Genomic DNA, 16770 nt, shown 5'->3' on the forward strand with positions numbered 1-16770 from the left:
TTTTGCATTCCTCCTACATAATTGTTTACGATACTCTGGCAGCTTCTAATAACTGTGCTGAGGAAATAAGCAAAGGGAACAAAGAACTGTTGCGGACTTCATAACCTAGTGGGAGACGTTCCACTAGGTAATGAGATTGGGAGGTCACTTAATGGGTGCTTCTAGATCATACATATGTGGTGTTGAATGTTAACATCCTTGCTAGATTCTGAACTATAGATAAATGCAGTTTTTAGCGACTGTAAACAGGATATTTAAATCAATCCACTGTTCTGAATTACCATTTAGAGATGAACCATGATTAGCTATACACTGGTAGTACAGATCCAGTTAGATTTTGACGCAGACTTGCTAAATGAATTTTACTCTTCTTTTTTAAATTTCAAAAGCTTGCCCTTAGGCATAATACAAGATCAAATCAGTCTTTGCTTCTATTTTATCTTAGCCATATTACAGCTGTAAATGCGAAGTCATCATATCTATTCCCATTGGACCGGCCCGGTCTTATGTGCTGGTAGCTCCGCGGCACTGCGTATGAGCAACGAAGTGCGATTCATTTTCTACGGAGCAAGGGACAAACACCCATCAAAACCCACAAGGAAATGCAGCCCACGTATAGGGAAAGGTATCTCGCTTTGAGAAGTGTGAGGTGGCAGTGTTGACAGTTTGCAAAAGGGGCCATGAAGCCAAGACAGCAGTCCAACGGTGGTTCCACAGTCCGCCAGTTGAATTCCACCTCAGGGGCATCTCAAATTTAGTGGTGCGATGGGACAAATGGTCTGAATTGGTGTGGGAACTATGTGGGAAAAATAGTGTAAGGTATTTAGAATAGTACATATATTTGTAATTGCTTTTATGTATCATATTTTGGCTAATAAAAAATAGGGGCAAAGACCGATTCGCCCTCGTACAAAGCATGCCAAAAGTACACGAACAGACTTGATTCATGTAAAAAATCTAGAAGTGAACGATGCAATGACCCATGAATCCAACATTCAAGGTTGGGTGGGTGGCCAGGCCTGAGGCCTGCTGCCCAGAGGTGGCAGAGACGGCTTAGGTGAAGTCCTGGGCATGTCCATAGCAAGTGTGTCACTGTCGCATTCTGGGCACAATGCATCGTAGGGACCACGGTACTATTGTGGCTGGAGAGCAGTAGCAGAGGGGGTGAGTGCAGTGCTGACATCCAGCCTCTGTAATGTAACCTCCTCTCGCTGGGTTAATCCACCAGGGAGGTCTGACTCACACAGAGGTATAAGAGCTTGTGTGGTACCTCAGAATTTTCTTTTTCCCGGATCAGTTGTCCGTAGGCATCTTCAGAAAAATGCGGAAGTTGGTGCACTATAATTCTGTGGGTGGGTCGCCAAGGCTGCTTGAGGCGCGCACTGGACATGTATCACGATATCGTCATCGCAGCAAGGCAATGAATGCCATCTGAGAGTAGTGTACTGAGATACTCCACGTATGTCATGGATGGCTCGAGTTGAGTCTGTGCGAATAACAAGCTGAGAATATTGAGCAGCTTGAACAAAATGGAGCAACGCGGCCAAGGCATCACGTATGGCGGCAAGCTCGGCAAGATAGGCTGGCGGAGCGGGATCGGCAACACGTGAGCACGTCTGGCCTGCCTGTGGTATCAATTGACACACAAGAGCTGTGTGAATCATGGTGCCATTAACACTGGCATCAGTGTATGCTATGAGAGGCGCATCGGCTTGATTATCATCAGCGTGATGAAGGCGGGATACTTTAGCATTCGCCTGGCAAGGAACCGTTGCTACACAGATGACCAAGAGGCTGACTTTACACTTCATTTTACACTTGCACAAGGGACATGTGATGCAATGAATTCAGATTTTCAGTAAGAGAATGGCCGCTCTCTATGCATTACATGACTTGTATAACTCCACTTCTTGCTTTCAAAGGGCTCCTCACCAAGCCACATAGCAAATTTTGGTTATACGCTGGAAGTTGTTACGTTGCCTCTAGGGAGCATTCTACCGCAAGAATTTTTCAAACTAGAAATATTTTAAGTGCTGCGAACCCACAATTTCGGGACGAGCGTCGCCGCTAACATACACTCTCTCCACTTGCCCCCGCCTAACCTTCGCAAGTGGAATTCCTTCCCTGTGTTTTCCCATACTGGAGCTGGAGGCGAGCGTGACGCATACATCTTTTTCTTTTCATCATCATCGTCGACGCCTTCTTTTTTCTTTCTTGATGCGTGGCACATTTTAGGTGATGGTCACGCATGCGAGCTGTTGCATTTGTCTTGTTTCGCGCAGCGCACGAGAACATCTGACTAGCGATACAGGTCAGTGCTACACGAACACTGAGGCAGATGCAAGTGGATCACAGAGCATGACCGCGCGCTGGAAAACAGTAGAAAATGAGTTTTGTTTTCTGCGCGCGTGACTGCATGACACGGGAACAAGCAGACGAAGCAGAAGTACAGTCGCAATCAAAAATACGCGGCCCACGGCTCCGGGCGCAGGAGCGGCTGTGGGGCCCCACCGCGGCGCTGCTATCGCCACCGGGCGCCTGCTTTGAGGGTGCACCGAGTGACGCCAAGTCAGGCGCTTGATAAATTTCAAGTGCGGCGCTCGGCTGTTTATCATGCGCACGACTTGGTCGCACGAGAGTGAGGGCGAAGATAGGCGTCACTCGGTGCACCCTCAAAGCAGGCGCCCGATGGCGATAGCAGCGCCGCGGTGTGGCCCCGCGGCCGCTCCTGCGCCCGGAGCCGTGGGCTGCGTATTTTTGATTGCGACTGTACATCTCTCTTGTTGCGGTATGAAATAAAACAGACACGCATCACTCGGTTTGCAGGTTTTATAATTTGTCTATTGAAGCAACAGTTCGAACAAATAACTGCTGTTGCCTTGAATAATTCTCTGTTACGTGTCACTGTGAGCGACGTCGACTGTCCGGCTGGGAGTGTGGCGACCGCAAGTAGAAGGGCGCTGCACTGGGGTTTGAAATTTCAGCTCTTTTTGCGGCACGTAGTGGTGTAATGCTTTGCAAGCACGATCATTAGTGCGCACTATATGCACTGCGCTTGTCAGACCTAGTGAAGGGTTGAACTAGGTTAGTAAGTTACTTTTTTCAAATGCACCAAGAAAAGTCAGTCTTAAATGAAGGCTTCATAAACTGAAAAAAGATGCCAAAATGACAGAAGGGTGGTGCGATGCACCGCAGTGAAGCTCATGCACTAGCTTTTTGTGATATGGACTTTGCATCTTCTCTGCTCTATTTAATTGTCCATTGATAAAAACGCATTATATTGTGTTCTAAAGAAGCCAAATACTTAAGAGTTTTGAAAACTTTTATGTGCAAACAGGCCCAAACAGACACACTAATATGCGACACCATGCTGGCAGCATAATTTGGGTGTAAAATTGGTATTTATTTTGTGCACTGGTACCAACCAGCTTCTTTCATGCATGCAACAAGAATTTCAAAAGAATACTTGACCGGTCCCAACTGATCTCAACTTTACACTTGTCTGCTCCCTTGCCCACACTGCAATCTGCTACACCTATATATTTTTTGTTCCTTCACTTGTGCACTCCTTTATAGCATACTTCCGTTAATTTGTTATTTCGGCTAATAGACCGAAGACTCCGGCCACGTCGGCACCCATGCATTTCTATTGGCCCAAGCTTCCATTATCCTAAAAATTGGCCTTCATCGGATAATGCGAACTTCACCAGTCAGCATGCAGGCGTGTGACCCCAATCACGACCCCTTTCGTGGCAGCATGTCGCGGCAGAGCTTAGGGGACAGTGAATGCATTGAACTCATCTCCCATCGAAAATGCCCATTTTCGGCCTTCACCAATAACACTTTCAAGCACTAACGGCAGCTTGCAACGTCTGGTTACAGTATTCACACAATTTTAATGCTCGTCTTATTCCAAGAAAATTGTACCGACAATCTAATACCAAACTGCGTTCACGCCGTTTGTATGCTTTACCGCACAACATGGCTGCACTGCGAGAAGGCTGACTTTAGGAAACCGGCTGCCGCTGTGCAACACATATTGGACCCTCGCCCTTATTTCTGGCTGAAAAGGCGGGTGCACATAAGATGTTTATTTTGTTTAGGGGCTTTAATGTCATTGCTATGCTGGTTTTCTACTTTAGACGCATAAAAGGCGGGCCGGGCGCACGTTTGATTTTGGGGCGTGTTAGAATCTGGCAAATACTGTGAAGTGAATCAGCAGCACTTTGGAGTATTTTCTGCATGTTTAGTTCGACTCGCCGGATAATTCTATGAATTTCTTCAGCCCCGTCAGCGTTGAATTAACTGAAGTCGACTATACTATAATTCATCAACTGGCTCTACTCTGCTCCTTACCAACACCTTCTGTCACGAGTCTACCAATGGCCACTTCATGTTGTTTCTCTCGCTCCAGTTGACCAAGCACCAGAAGGATGCAGGCGCTTAGAAGCTACTGCTAAATGATTTAGCCCAAACATTTAGTCAAAGCTGCTTCACAACACAGGGACAGAAGTGCCAGTGAAGAGCTGGCTATGCTCGACACTTGTTTTCGCCTTGTTCAAGTTGTTTGTTGGCAACTGTTGTATCACCCTTCCTTTGACAATGAACCAAGGTGTGAGAGATTTGGAACTGGTTCCTTCAACAATGACTCTTGCACATCGGAGGGATGCACCAGCTGAGCAGCTCAGACTGCGGCTACTGTTTTGTTCTTTCAGTGACGACGAACAAACCATGCAGTTGCAAATTTTTTCATTTCTTTCACCCTGAATAGCACCCATTGCGATCAGGAAAACACATCTATCGTGGATACATCAAGATTTTAGGCACGTAAGATTTAGGAAATGGGTTGCAGAAATCTCCGAAACGCGCTGCCAATATGTGCCTGCTGAGATGCCCCCTTTTTGTGTACTCCTGTAGATCACGAGCATGTATTTACAACCGTGTATGGTCGTCGGTACGCCTGTAGATTTTGCCTAGCCGGGTTCACGGCCGTCTGCGCTCATGCGATTCCGGAACTACGAGGCCAGAACCGCTTAGAAATCATTCTATATTGAGTTACCCATCGCGATCAGGAAAACACATCTATCGCGGATAAATCAAAAGTTTTTAGGCATGTAGGGCCCTCTGGGCTGTACTTGTTGGCGATAAGGTAGCCTTGCCGCCTGTGGGATTAACTGACTGACCTATGTTGAATGCTCGGTTGCCATGGTCATAAGTTCGAATCCCTCCATAAGTTTTTTTTTTTTTTTGACGATGGTGAGCTTGATATTCACCTCCTCCAATGCACATCTGCAAGCTTGGAGTGACGCCTGTCACCGGCAAAAGATGCTGAGAGCGAGTGGGGCTATACCACAGAGTAAGACATTTAGGAGGTGAAACTCCCGTCATCGCGAGCGAGCGAGCGCGGGCGACCAGATAAAGTCACAATTGTATGCGCCGATGGGGCCATATACAGTGGCGGCACCATGCGGCGCGTCGTAGAAGCCGCGGCGAAAAAAAAAAAAAAATGCAGTGTCCGGGCACCGGCGCGCTCTCAACGGCGGTAATTTCTTTCCAGGCTGCCAGGCGCCGCCAGCACGATAACGGCTCCGCGGGCTTGTGACCTTTTCTGGTTGCCGCAAACAGCGGAGTTTCCTCTCCTAAATGTTTCTTGCTCCATGGGCTATACTAATCCAGGTACAACCAAATTAGGAAGGCACACCAGGCTTCAACAAGACACCTCACCAGAACAGGAATTGGTCTCCCTGGTGCAGTATTCGGCCACTCCCTCCCAGATTACTCATCAACTGCCCAATAGCCCTCAGTCCTCAGCAGCTGCGGAGCACCTGACCATGGTGGCAGTCAGACCTGTACGTAATGCAGCAGAGGGTGCTAAGAATCTCAGGGTCCGGACTCCGGACAGGCCGCCAATGGAAACTGACCCTTGCAACGTTTAAGACCCAAACTCTCTCGAGTGAAGCTAGCTTAGCAGGACTCTCTGAGGAACTATCGAACATTGTTCAGGATATCATCAGCCTTTAATAGTGAGATTAGAAGAACTGGTGAGGCTTATACGTTGCTGAATAAGGGACATGCCATCTGCTATAGAGGTCTCCTAGATAAGAAGTAATACGGGGTAGGATTCCTAATCCATAAGGACATAGCGGGCAACATTGACGAATTCCACAGCATTAATGAGAGGGTAGCTAATCAAACTTAATAAGAGGTATAGATGAAAGGTAGTACAAGCCTACGCTTCCACATCCAGTGACGATGATGAGGAAGTAGATCAGTTTTATGAAGATGGTGAGGTAACGATGAGAAAAGTGCAAACTCGGTATACTGCAGTAACAGGCGACTTCAATGCAAAAGTGGGGAAAAAATTGGAGGACGCTTAAGCTTCGCCTTCAAGAGTGGAAAGCGATAGCGTCATCGCACCCCGCTCGCATTGCCCACTCATTCGCTCGGCATGTTCTTGAGTCACACAAAGACGAAACGTGCACCTGAGCAAGCACAACGAACCAAAGAACTCGTTGTCTCGGAGGGAGAAACAATCTACGTGAGCCGAGCGTGATCGGCACGGACAACCGGGCCGCGACGCGCCATGAAGGCGGATGCGATCATGGGGCTGACGCCTCGATGGGATCATCCTCTATCTCGCTTGGGAGCACCACCAGACGCATGACTCCTCGCCAGCAGCCCGGCACGCATCGCAGGGGACGCTTTCCCGCCAGACGTGCTACGGCGCAGCGATCGCGTCAGAGGCGCCCCGCATCGGACGCTGCACCTAGGAATCGCGCTGTGAGCAGAAAGTGGAGCCGCGTCGCCTAAACACGAGCGTTCGAGTGACGCACGCTGGAAGTTCGAAGGGGCGAGAGCGAGAAAACTTATTAAACGCAAGGGTATTGGAGCATCCTAGCACTGATCCCCGCACGGCCCCAATGCGCTCAAACGAGACGCAGCATAATGTAGGATGTAGCAGTCATAGGCAGGGTACAGTGCAGTGATCATAGGCTAGCGAGGGCTAGGATTCACCTCAATTTGAGGAGAAAGAGAGAGAGAGAGAGAGCAAAATTGGCCAAGAAGAAACAGGTCAACCTAGAGGCAATAAGGGTAAAAGCAGATAAATTCCGGCTGGTACTTGCAAACAAATATGCAGCCTTAGAACAGATGATGATGACAGAGTTGCTGTTTTTTTCTTCTAGTATGGGTGTACGACATACACTGCTGTTTTGCCGCTGTTGCCACTGCCTGTAGGGCCTCAGGCCTCGTCAAGCTGCTCAATGAGCAGCTTTTTGTCTGGAGTCCGTTTTTCCTTTCCTTGAGGAAAATAAAACTGATTCTGATTCTAATAAATGAAACCGTAACTAGGCTGGCTTCAGAGGCAGCAGTTGAAGTGGGAGGCAAGACACCACCAGTAGGCAAGCTCTCCCAAGTAACAAAGGACCTAATAAACGACAAATAATGAGTGTCCAACTCAAGAGATAAAAAAGAGTTCGCGGAAATGTCAAAACTGATCAACAAAGCGAAAATAAGTGATATTCGAAACTATAATGTGAGAAAGACTGAAGAAGCCGTAAAAAATGGACGCAGCCTGATATCAGTGAGAAACTTCGCACAGGACAAACCAAGATGTTTTCACTGAAAGATAAGCAGGGTAATATCAGCAATCCCACAGATACATTAAAAGAAGCGGAAGAATTCTATACTGGACCTATACAATACCCAGAGGAGTCCGGATACCTCTATTACTGTTTTTAACAGGATACAGAAACTCCTCCTATAACTAGCGATGAAGTCGGAACGGCCTTGCAAGACATGAAACGAGAAAGATTGCCAAGAGAAGATGGAATAACAGTAGATTTAATCAATATTGGAGGAGACTTAATGCTTGGAAAACTGGCGGCTCTTTATACGAAGTGTCTATAGACTGCAAGGGTCCTAGAAAACTGGAAGAATACAAGCATTATACTAATCCACAAAAAAGGGAGACATTAAAGAGTTGAAAAATCATAGGCCCATTAGCTTACTCCCAGCATTATATAAAATATTTACCAAAATAATCTCCAATGGAATAAGGGCAATACTGGACTTCATTCAACCAAGGGAACAGGCTGGCTTCAGGAAGGGACACTCTACAATGGATCGCATCCATGTTATTAATCAGGTTATCGAGAAATTCGCAGAGTACAATAAGCCTCTCTATATGGCTTTCATAGATCATGAAAAGGCATTTGATTCAGTAGAGATACCAGCAGTCTTAAAGGCATTATGTAATCAAGGAGTACAGAATGGTTACGTAAATACCTTGGAAAATATCTACAGAGGTTCCACAGCTACCTTAATTCTACACAGGAAAAGCAGCAACATACCTATAAAGAGGTCAGACAGGGAGACAAAATCTCTCCAATGCTATTCACTGTGTGCTTGGAAGAAGTATTCAAGCTATTAAACTGGGAAGGCTTAAGAGTAAGAATCGACGGCGAATATCTCGGCAACCTTCGGTTTGCCGATGACACTGTTCTATTCAACAACAATGCAGACGAGTTGCAACAAATGATTGAGGACCTTAACATAGAGAGTGTAAGAGTGTGGTTGAAGATTAATTATGCAGAAGACAAAGATAATGATGAATAGCAGGGCAAAGGAACAAGAGTTCAGGATCGCCAGTCAGCCTCTAGAGTTTGTGAAGGAGTAAGTTTACCTAGGTCACTTAATCACAGGGAACCCTGATCATGAGAAGGAAATTCATAGAATAAAAATGGGCTGGATTGCATATGGCAGACATCGTCAGCTCCTGACTGGAAGCTTACCATTATCATTGAAAAGGAAGGTGTACAATCGGTGCATTTTACCAGTGCTGCCATATGGGGCAGAGACTGACAAAGAAGCTTGAGAACAAGTTAAGGACCACGCAAAAAGCGATAGAACGAAGATTGCTAGGCATAACGTTAAGAGACGGAAATAGAGCAGTTTGGATCAGAGAGCAAGCAGGTATAGACGATATACTAATTGACATCAAGAGGAAGAAATGGTGCTGGGCAGGTCATGTAATGCGAAGATTACATAACTGTTGGACCATTAGGGTTACAGAATGGGTACCAAGAGAAGGGAAACTCTATCGAGGATGGCAGAAGACTAGGTGGAGCGATGAAATGAGGAAATTCGCAGCCGCTAGTTGTAATCCACTGGCACAGGACAAGGGTAATTGGAGATTGCAGGGAGAGGCCTTCGCCCTGCAGTGGACACAAAACAGGCTTATGATGATGCTGATGAATAGCACCAGATATCACTTGGGTTAACAAATAACTCGGAGCACTGGCATTGTTCTCACCTGCAGTGGAAACACTGCAAAGTTGGAACGGTTGCTCACAATCGGTAACCAGAAGTACCTGTACACCATGTAGCAAATATATGTACTATATAAGCTACTCCAGAAGCTTATTTATTTATTTGCAGGTACTGTTGGCCGATTGGCCATTACAGGGGTGGAGTACAAACCTGACAACTCATCCTTGCTTACATAAAGTAGCAACATATAGCTAATACATAACAAATCAGACTGCATTCTGAAAGAGTGTATGATTTAAAGGCGAAAGAGTATACCCGCAATAGGTATTAAGGCACTTGTATGACCTATTATATTTAGAACATTTGGCACAGATTGAGCATAGAGCTCTAGCATCCTTAGTAAGTGCTCCAAAAAATGTAGCTTTTGCATTGTGTAGTCCTTGGCTCTCTGGCACAACCTTTTTTTTTTACAGCGAAGCTGTACATGGCTAGCTGATTTGTCCGTCTGTCTGTCGCCTGTACGCTGAAAACTCGTCTGGCACAGCCCCATGTGCATGCGAAAAAAAAAAAAAAGCAAAAGAGAGGCGCACGATTGGCTGCGCCAGTGGTGATGTTGCTCTCCATTGCAGCTGAGCTCACGCACAGCAGTTTCTCTCTGGCTCCGAAATGCCTAGGCCACATGTCATACGTATCCTGAGGAGCAGGCAGCTTTGTATCAGCAACGCCACGAGCAGAACCGTGAACGAGCTCGTCTACGCCATGCGAATACTGCAGCCCAGGCACAGGAAGAGTCTCGCGCAGCCGAGTGCAAGCAGTAACATTGTACCGAGGATCCGGCAGCCTACCAAACGATCATTTAAAGAAATGTCAGGATTAACCCAGTAAAAACACTCTGGCTGCATGTTTAAGCTTCGCTGGTTAACCATCTGTGCGGAGTGCTTGGGCAGTAATTTTTTTAGGCAAGCTTTGGAATGTGAGCAACGAATCGTTTATATTCTGCACATGGCCATGCAGATTCTTTAGTGAACTTATGACTTGCCCTACAGTTATTTTTGTTCTGCCCTACAGCCACAGTTGGTGCAATACACAAGGCATTATCACTAGCTACTGTTACAAGAAGTATGTCTGGTTATACCTGTGATCATTGCATTGAACTCTTTTTGAAGGGGGACATGGCATTCTACATTTCCATTTGCCTGGCACAGGACTGTAGAATGTAATAACTGAATTCCAGCTTCTGTCATGTTGTAGGTGATACTGAGCATGGCTGTGCCATCTTGGACAAGTAACTGCTAGCGTAACTTTTCATTCTTTCAAGGCTTTATTCATAGTTAGGCACAATACCATAGATCTGAGTACGCGCAGAAAAACTATAACTGTACAAGGTATGCATAACGCTAAAGGCAGAAAAGTGTGACAATCATTTTCTGCTCAGACTGGACCGTCTGTGTGTTTTTCGAAGATCTGTTTCTTCTTCACCTGGCTCTGTGCCATGAGCGCTTGCACGCTGGGTCGGTACGCAGGCGGCTGCATCTCTTTTTCAAGGGTGCATTGAATAGTCTTTGGCGGTGAAAGCGTAATGAAGGTGGCACGAATAATGTCCACGTCTCGTTTGATCTCTCCACGCAATGCCGCTGTAAGCTCCGGTGACGCATCAAACCGAAAAAGAAAGTAGCTGCAGAAAGAAAGAAAAGGTATGCTCATCCATGTGCGTCACAATGACAACACTGCACTGTAAAAGACAAGGTACACCCATCATTCAATTATTACAGGTGTGTTTGTGCCTTCCACCAAATATCAAGATCGACTGTTATTCAAGGTCTTCTATTTTAGCACAGTTATTACTGCTATCCTGCAGGACTACATACATTGACCAAATAGGCAAACATTCAAGTTACAAAAGCGCCAAAATATGTGCAGCGGTGCATAGGACCTTCTTTCTTTTCATGGAAGTGATGTAGGTGCCAGTCTTACTTTTGAGAAGTGCATAGCTATAAATTAGTCATGACTAAAGCTGCAGTTGTACAGTGTGCCATTACTTACTCTAGTAGAGAAGTAACTGCAATGTCTAGCAAGGAGACTGTGGAAGTTGCTAATGATGTATTAAGTTTCATCACAGAAGGCTGCAATCATACGTTTGTTACATCCAGTGTCAAGTTACAGCTACAGAGGCACATAACGCACATGTCACAGAGAATTGGAAAGCTAAAATCCTTTATTCCACCACACATTTTGTGTGTTTATGACTAACTTTGTCTTACTGCACTTTTTTTTTTTAATTCTAACTTCTGCTAACACAAGCAATCTTTGTGATGACCAATGACTCAAGTTGAGTGTGTGTGTGATATGCAATTACATATGCGAAAGTCTATCCACGCACGTGCACACTGACGCTGAGCGTGTTCAGAAGAATAAGCATCTCAAAAGGCTGTTGGATATCATCGGACAGATGGTTCTCACAGAGTAACACACGTTATATACACTGCTTAATATTAAAGTCGCAAAACGCACACGAGGAAAGTAAACGACTCACTACTGGCTACTTTGCGCCAAGAGCTATAAATAGTGGCCACCACAAATCGACACCGACTCGTTACAAACCTTCCGTGCCAATTCGTCCGACCATGTCTGCTCATCTTGAGAGGAAGTTCCTTCGTGCCCAGGTTTTGAATGTAGCGAAGGATCGCTCCGTTCTTTAGTACATACTCACCCATACGTTTGAGCGCACTGGTGAGTTCCGGCTGACGGAAGAAAATGAAGTATGGTCAACATCTCAACCCACCAGAAGGCACGCGACGCGAGTTTCTTTTCTCAGAGACAGCGGAAATTTCACGTACTTACTTTAGCCATTTTACGTAAAATCATAGTCATTTCGTACGCTGGCATGATTGTTAAGTGGTGTATAGACAAATAGGGTTTAAGCAACGCGTTGGTTTAAGCAACAACACCTACAGTACTGCGAGAGGAAGCATCACGAGGTTACGGCCATGGTACGGCTATACTAGATGCCAGCCGCGTTGTCCGTAAACTCGGTTCCTGGCCCTCTCCCTTTTCTCTCCTCCGGATGGATGAATGGATGGATGATTGTGGCTCAACCCTTTGAATCGGGCGGCGGCGGCGCGCGCCACCTAGCCTTTAATGGTTCTATATGCATGCATACCTATGTATTTACTCCTTTACTTTTGCGTTGATATTGAAAAGGCAACGTTGAAAAGGCAACGAGCGCCACTTGTGGCGGACGTCTGCAACCTAGATCACGTGCTGCGGCCTCTGAGATTACCATGGCGTCTGTTGCCATCTCGGAAGCCCGCGATAACGCTCGCTAACAGACGCCCGCGCATATAAAGCGCCGCGGAGCATTCAGCCGCCGCTGCCACATCCGCCGGAAGTTGAAAAGGCAACGAGCGCCGCCTCACGGAATTTATGCTGAACTAACTTCAACTAAGGGAACCGCCGCCGCAATGGGAAAGCGAGCAACGCGGCTGGCATCTAGTAAAGGAGGCATTGGTACGGCGTGGTGTGAAAGCAAACTGCAGACTGCTCCGAGGTTTGCAGCGTATGGGTTGTAGTCATAGAGTTTCTCACTATGGTTGTAGTAAACTGTCTCATGCAAAAAAAAATAATAATAATGAAATCTCGCATTTATATATACAGAAAGCTTACGCATTCAAACCATGCCAAATAAAATATTTTTTTTTATTGAAATGCATTTAGCATATATTGAGTTTCTCACTATATGATAGTAGTACACGATAACCATAGAGCTATGCATAAAGTTTGAAACTCTGTGGCTGTGACTCCACCACTGCATTATCATCATCATGCAATCTTACCTAGTCTATTAACGTTGGCTGCCTCCAACGTGCTGTGCTGCCATCGCTTTGACCTTCGACATGGCGGGTTGGGGTCGTTTGCTGAGTTTGGTAAGTCCTTTTTTTTTTCACTCCTTTGTGGTAGTTACCGTGTTTTAGTAAATACTAAAGTACAAGGATGAACAATAGCTATCATATGCAGGCAATAGCTGCAAGCATAAGAAATTGGTGTGCAGCCGTAAACGCTCTTTGTGAATAGTGTGTAGGCCTTTGCTTACGGCAGGCTGTTTCTTCGTGCATGGCAGAGTGCTATTCATTGTGCGTGCCACTGGGGTTGAGTTTGCATGTGCACAAAATGCCCTGGAGTTATTCCGCTCGTCTTACTCTTTTTTTTTTTTTTTTTTGTCGTCCCTGTGGCGTCTTTTCAGACTCGTCATTTCTCCACGACCGGTGCGGTGAACGCCGGTCTCGTGAAGGTGAGCCGATTTTTTTTTTTTTTTTCATCCTGACATTAAAACCACGCCAGTTCACATTTGCTGCGAGAAGATTCAATAGTTGCATCTTTTGCTGCCACTCTGTTTTCTCTTAATGCATATTTCAGCGAATGGCGAGGACGTGGTAAATGTGAGGCATAGCGTGTGGTTCAACTTGTAGCGCTTTCCTGTTGCCCTTTCAGTCGGTGGGCTACATGGAGGAAGGTGGGCTATTTGCTTAGCGCTTGTCAGAATATAAACTTTTTATTGCATCAATCTGGTACTAGACGGAATAATGAACGCGTGAAGAGATGAGTATACCCGATTCATTACAGCTGGTGCTACCGTGGAAGCCTAATATGACCAATGCACTTGTTTGTTTTTGCAGCCTCCTTTAGCAGTGTTCGGTATTGAAGGCCGGTATGCGACCGCTCTGTACTCCGCGGCTTCCAAGGAAAAGAAGCTTGATGCTGTTGAAAAGGAGCTCATCAGGTTCAAGGTTAGCACTGCTCTGATGTGGAAGTGCTTAAGGGAAGTTGCTGCAAGGGCTGTCCATGTACCCTTTTCATGTAGGCACTTTCAGGCAGGTTTCGCTGCCACTACCTAGAGCGAAAAGTGGTGCTGCACTGCTGTTGCATGTATGGGAGGGTAGATGCTTGCTGCTGAAGTAGGCGATTGGTAGTGGCATCTTACTTGGAGCGCCAGAGCACCTTGAAAATGAGTCTGGCAACTAGTATTCAATCCATAACAATTATTTTCTCTGTTCCAACAGCGTGCAATGCATTGTTTGTATATTATACAACAATTTTTCTCTCATACTAGGGTGTGAGTTACGTAAGCAGTACAATCAACAGGTTCTCAAATAAGGATGAAAGATTAGGCCTGTACCCACTGTGTGCTAGTTTCAATCGTACATTTTTATTTTCTGCCTTTATTTGTTACACAAGTGTGTCAGCATCAGTCCAAGATCAATGATGCGAGAACTGAGACTTCTAATAAAAATGTAATTCGAAGAACGCTTTATGTGCTTCCTCTGTACAAAGCCAAGGCAAGCAGGACCATGCATATCTGGCAATCTGGCTTCTTCGCAGCCCGATAGTGCATGTGCCCTGCCCTAGCGGATTGGTTGCAAAAAATTGAGGAAAGGTCATGCATGCGGCCGCGTGGCCCATCTGTAGGCAAAGTCCCCCCCCCCAAAAAAAAGAAACGCACAGATATGCACTGCTGCAAACACTCGTACCGTGTACCGCATTGCAACTCCACTGTTAGCTCTGCGTTGGCACAGTGCCTAAACCATCTCTAGCATAATACTGGAGCTCTACATTAAAACTTAAAGCAGCCAGGGCTTTGCCCGGGCTGCCGCATGAACCATGTAGTTCCTGCTTTTCACTGATGGCTCAGCAAATTTAGCTAACAACCCCTGTGTTACACTCGGGCGACAATTTAAGAACATCCCTTTTCTGACGAAGTCTTCTTGCAATGTTGGCCCTCACTTGCTGGTGTTGTTATTGCATGTCTGACTTCACATACTCATGGTATCACTGGTTTCATACGAGACCCACTAAACGCTGATGGCAACAATTGGCCGACTATTCAGCACAGTGTGTTGTTGAGACCATTTTATCATACCAAGCCGACGACATAACTGACAAGCGTGAGCTATTGTAGTGCGACAGCCTTTCTTGTGGACGGCATCGACAAAATCAGCGTGCTGTTCATTATTTGACTGAAACCCGTGCGATTAGCCATTGAACTGACAATGCGATATAGCCGCAGTGCTTTCGCTTGTATATATAAATAATCATGCTAAAGATGAGTTGAGACATGCCTTCGAAGTTGAAATGCATAAACTTCAGCCTTCTCAAGTTGTGTACATGAAGTTTGAACCAAAGATGATCCTGCTCAGCGAAGGTTAGGCCTGGCGCTGTGAAGTTTGTGCACTGGTACCTGCTGCCGGTGGAACTGAACTTAAAAATTAGCAGTTAGGACAAAAGAAACTGCTTTTATAGCTCAGTTCTGGCCTTAGCGATTTGAAATCAACTACTCTTCACTTTTCATGACACGTACACATTAAGCAGCAAGCGACGACACGGCACTTTTTTGAACATCTGTACGTTGCCATTCCTGAAGGCTGCCAGTTGCATTCATTACATAGATTAGTGGGTCTGTACAGTGCCGTCCACTGCTGGCGTAGAGCGCGTGAGCGGCCGGCTTTGCTCTGCAGGGCGATGCCTGGCGGCAGTTGCTGGGGCCTAGATAGTGTGCCCAGGAGAATGTGCACCCTAATACATGCAGAACTGCTTTTGATGAGTGGCAATGTTTAAAAAGCGCCTTTGCTTACCTTAATCTGCACACAGTCCGAGGGCACTTGCGGTACCGCAAATGCCATAGAATGAAGCGTATGGGCTGATAAATGCGCGCCGGACCTTTTGCAACAAACTAAGTGTGCTCACAGTCTATTGGAGTTAACAAAGGCACTTATGAACATCACCTCTGGTTACCTGCAACACATACAAGTTTGCATGCTTGTTAGGCCACGCATGCTCCTGGGCATGTTATTTCGGACCCAGCAGCTGCTGCCAGGTGTTGTTCCGCAGGACAAAGCCGACAGTTTGCGCACTCTACACAGCAGTAGACGGCACTGTACGTGTTGTTATGCCGACACATTTGTTAATTCTAGAGACACACTGTGCCTCTGCTTTAAACGAGAAACAAGAGACGGTGCATTTGGTCCAGCAGCGTAAACAGCCACCTCTCTTGCCAACGGTGTCAGCGATAGCATCCGTGCTTTCGCAAGAGAACTACATGGCCTGTAAATGAGTACTTATGTGATCAGAGTTTTCTCTCGTAGTACTTCATGGCACGTGCAAACTAAGTATGATGACAGTAAAGAAAAGTGAGAATCAGTAATAACAGTCCGTAATATAATATGCATTTGGATTACAGTTGCATACCTGCCAACCCTCCAGATTCACCCGGGAGACTCCCACTTTTTGACTGAATTTTCCGATGGTACGATCACTATCCTATATGTCCCGAAAAGTGGTCTCTGTTCACGCAGTAATGGTTTTTGCAAGACCAGCACCGCGGAATCTACAGCCACATCGTAATCGTCAGCATCACAAACGACAGCACTAGTACCATCGGTATTATAAACTAATCAGCCGAATACTTTGCCTAGTAAGCTGACCAAAGCCAGAGCCAATGTAGCTCTT

The 16770-nt window shown here is 46.1% G+C and overlaps 2 protein-coding genes across 3 annotated transcripts in view; one reads left to right on the forward strand and one right to left on the reverse strand.

The window, feature by feature from the left end:
• Window positions 1–10568: 10568 nt before the first annotated feature.
• Window positions 10569–12315, reverse strand: mRpS6 (mitochondrial ribosomal protein S6). 2 transcript variants are annotated; one of them, XM_075697149.1, is made up of 3 exons: window positions 12108–12315; window positions 11872–12011; window positions 10569–10945 (listed from the first exon to the last, which is right to left on the reverse strand). In XM_075697149.1, exons 2-3 carry the CDS (start codon window positions 11982–11984, stop codon window positions 10702–10704), a joined length of 357 nt encoding a protein of 118 aa, XP_075553264.1. In that variant the 5' UTR covers window positions 11985–12011; window positions 12108–12315; the 3' UTR covers window positions 10569–10701. The 2 variants fall into 2 exon arrangements, with proteins under 2 accessions (XP_075553264.1, XP_075553263.1); XM_075697148.1 differs by having other exon boundaries at window positions 12112–12313.
• A 732-nt stretch (window positions 12316–13047) lies between these two features.
• Window positions 13048–16770, forward strand: part of ATPsynO (ATP synthase subunit O, mitochondrial) — a 45761-nt gene continuing 42038 nt past the window's right edge. Inside the window, exons 1-3 of the mRNA XM_075697147.1 lie at window positions 13048–13193; window positions 13511–13558; window positions 13944–14054. Of these exons, the coding sequence (XP_075553262.1) occupies window positions 13164–13193; window positions 13511–13558; window positions 13944–14054 (189 nt within the window). The 5' untranslated portion in view covers window positions 13048–13163. The remainder of the gene's footprint in view (window positions 13194–13510; window positions 13559–13943; window positions 14055–16770) is intronic.

This window comes from Dermacentor variabilis, chromosome 6, assembly GCF_050947875.1.
Source record: "Dermacentor variabilis isolate Ectoservices chromosome 6, ASM5094787v1, whole genome shotgun sequence".
Classification (NCBI taxonomy): Eukaryota; Metazoa; Arthropoda; class Arachnida; order Ixodida; family Ixodidae; genus Dermacentor; species Dermacentor variabilis.

Bases quoted from the DNA above. Each gene is read 5' to 3' on its own strand.
- mRpS6 (XM_075697148.1), bottom strand. From the start codon at position 12,156: ATGCCAGCGTACGAAATGACTATGATTTTACGTAAAATGGCTAAA. The intron at 12,012-12,111 runs GTAAGTACGTGA...TTCTTCCGTCAG, and splicing joins TTTTACGTAAAATGGCTAAA to CCGGAACTCACCAGTGCGCT. The intron at 10,946-11,871 runs GTTTGTAACGAG...TTCTTTCTGCAG, and splicing joins CGGACGAATTGGCACGGAAG to CTACTTTCTTTTTCGGTTTG.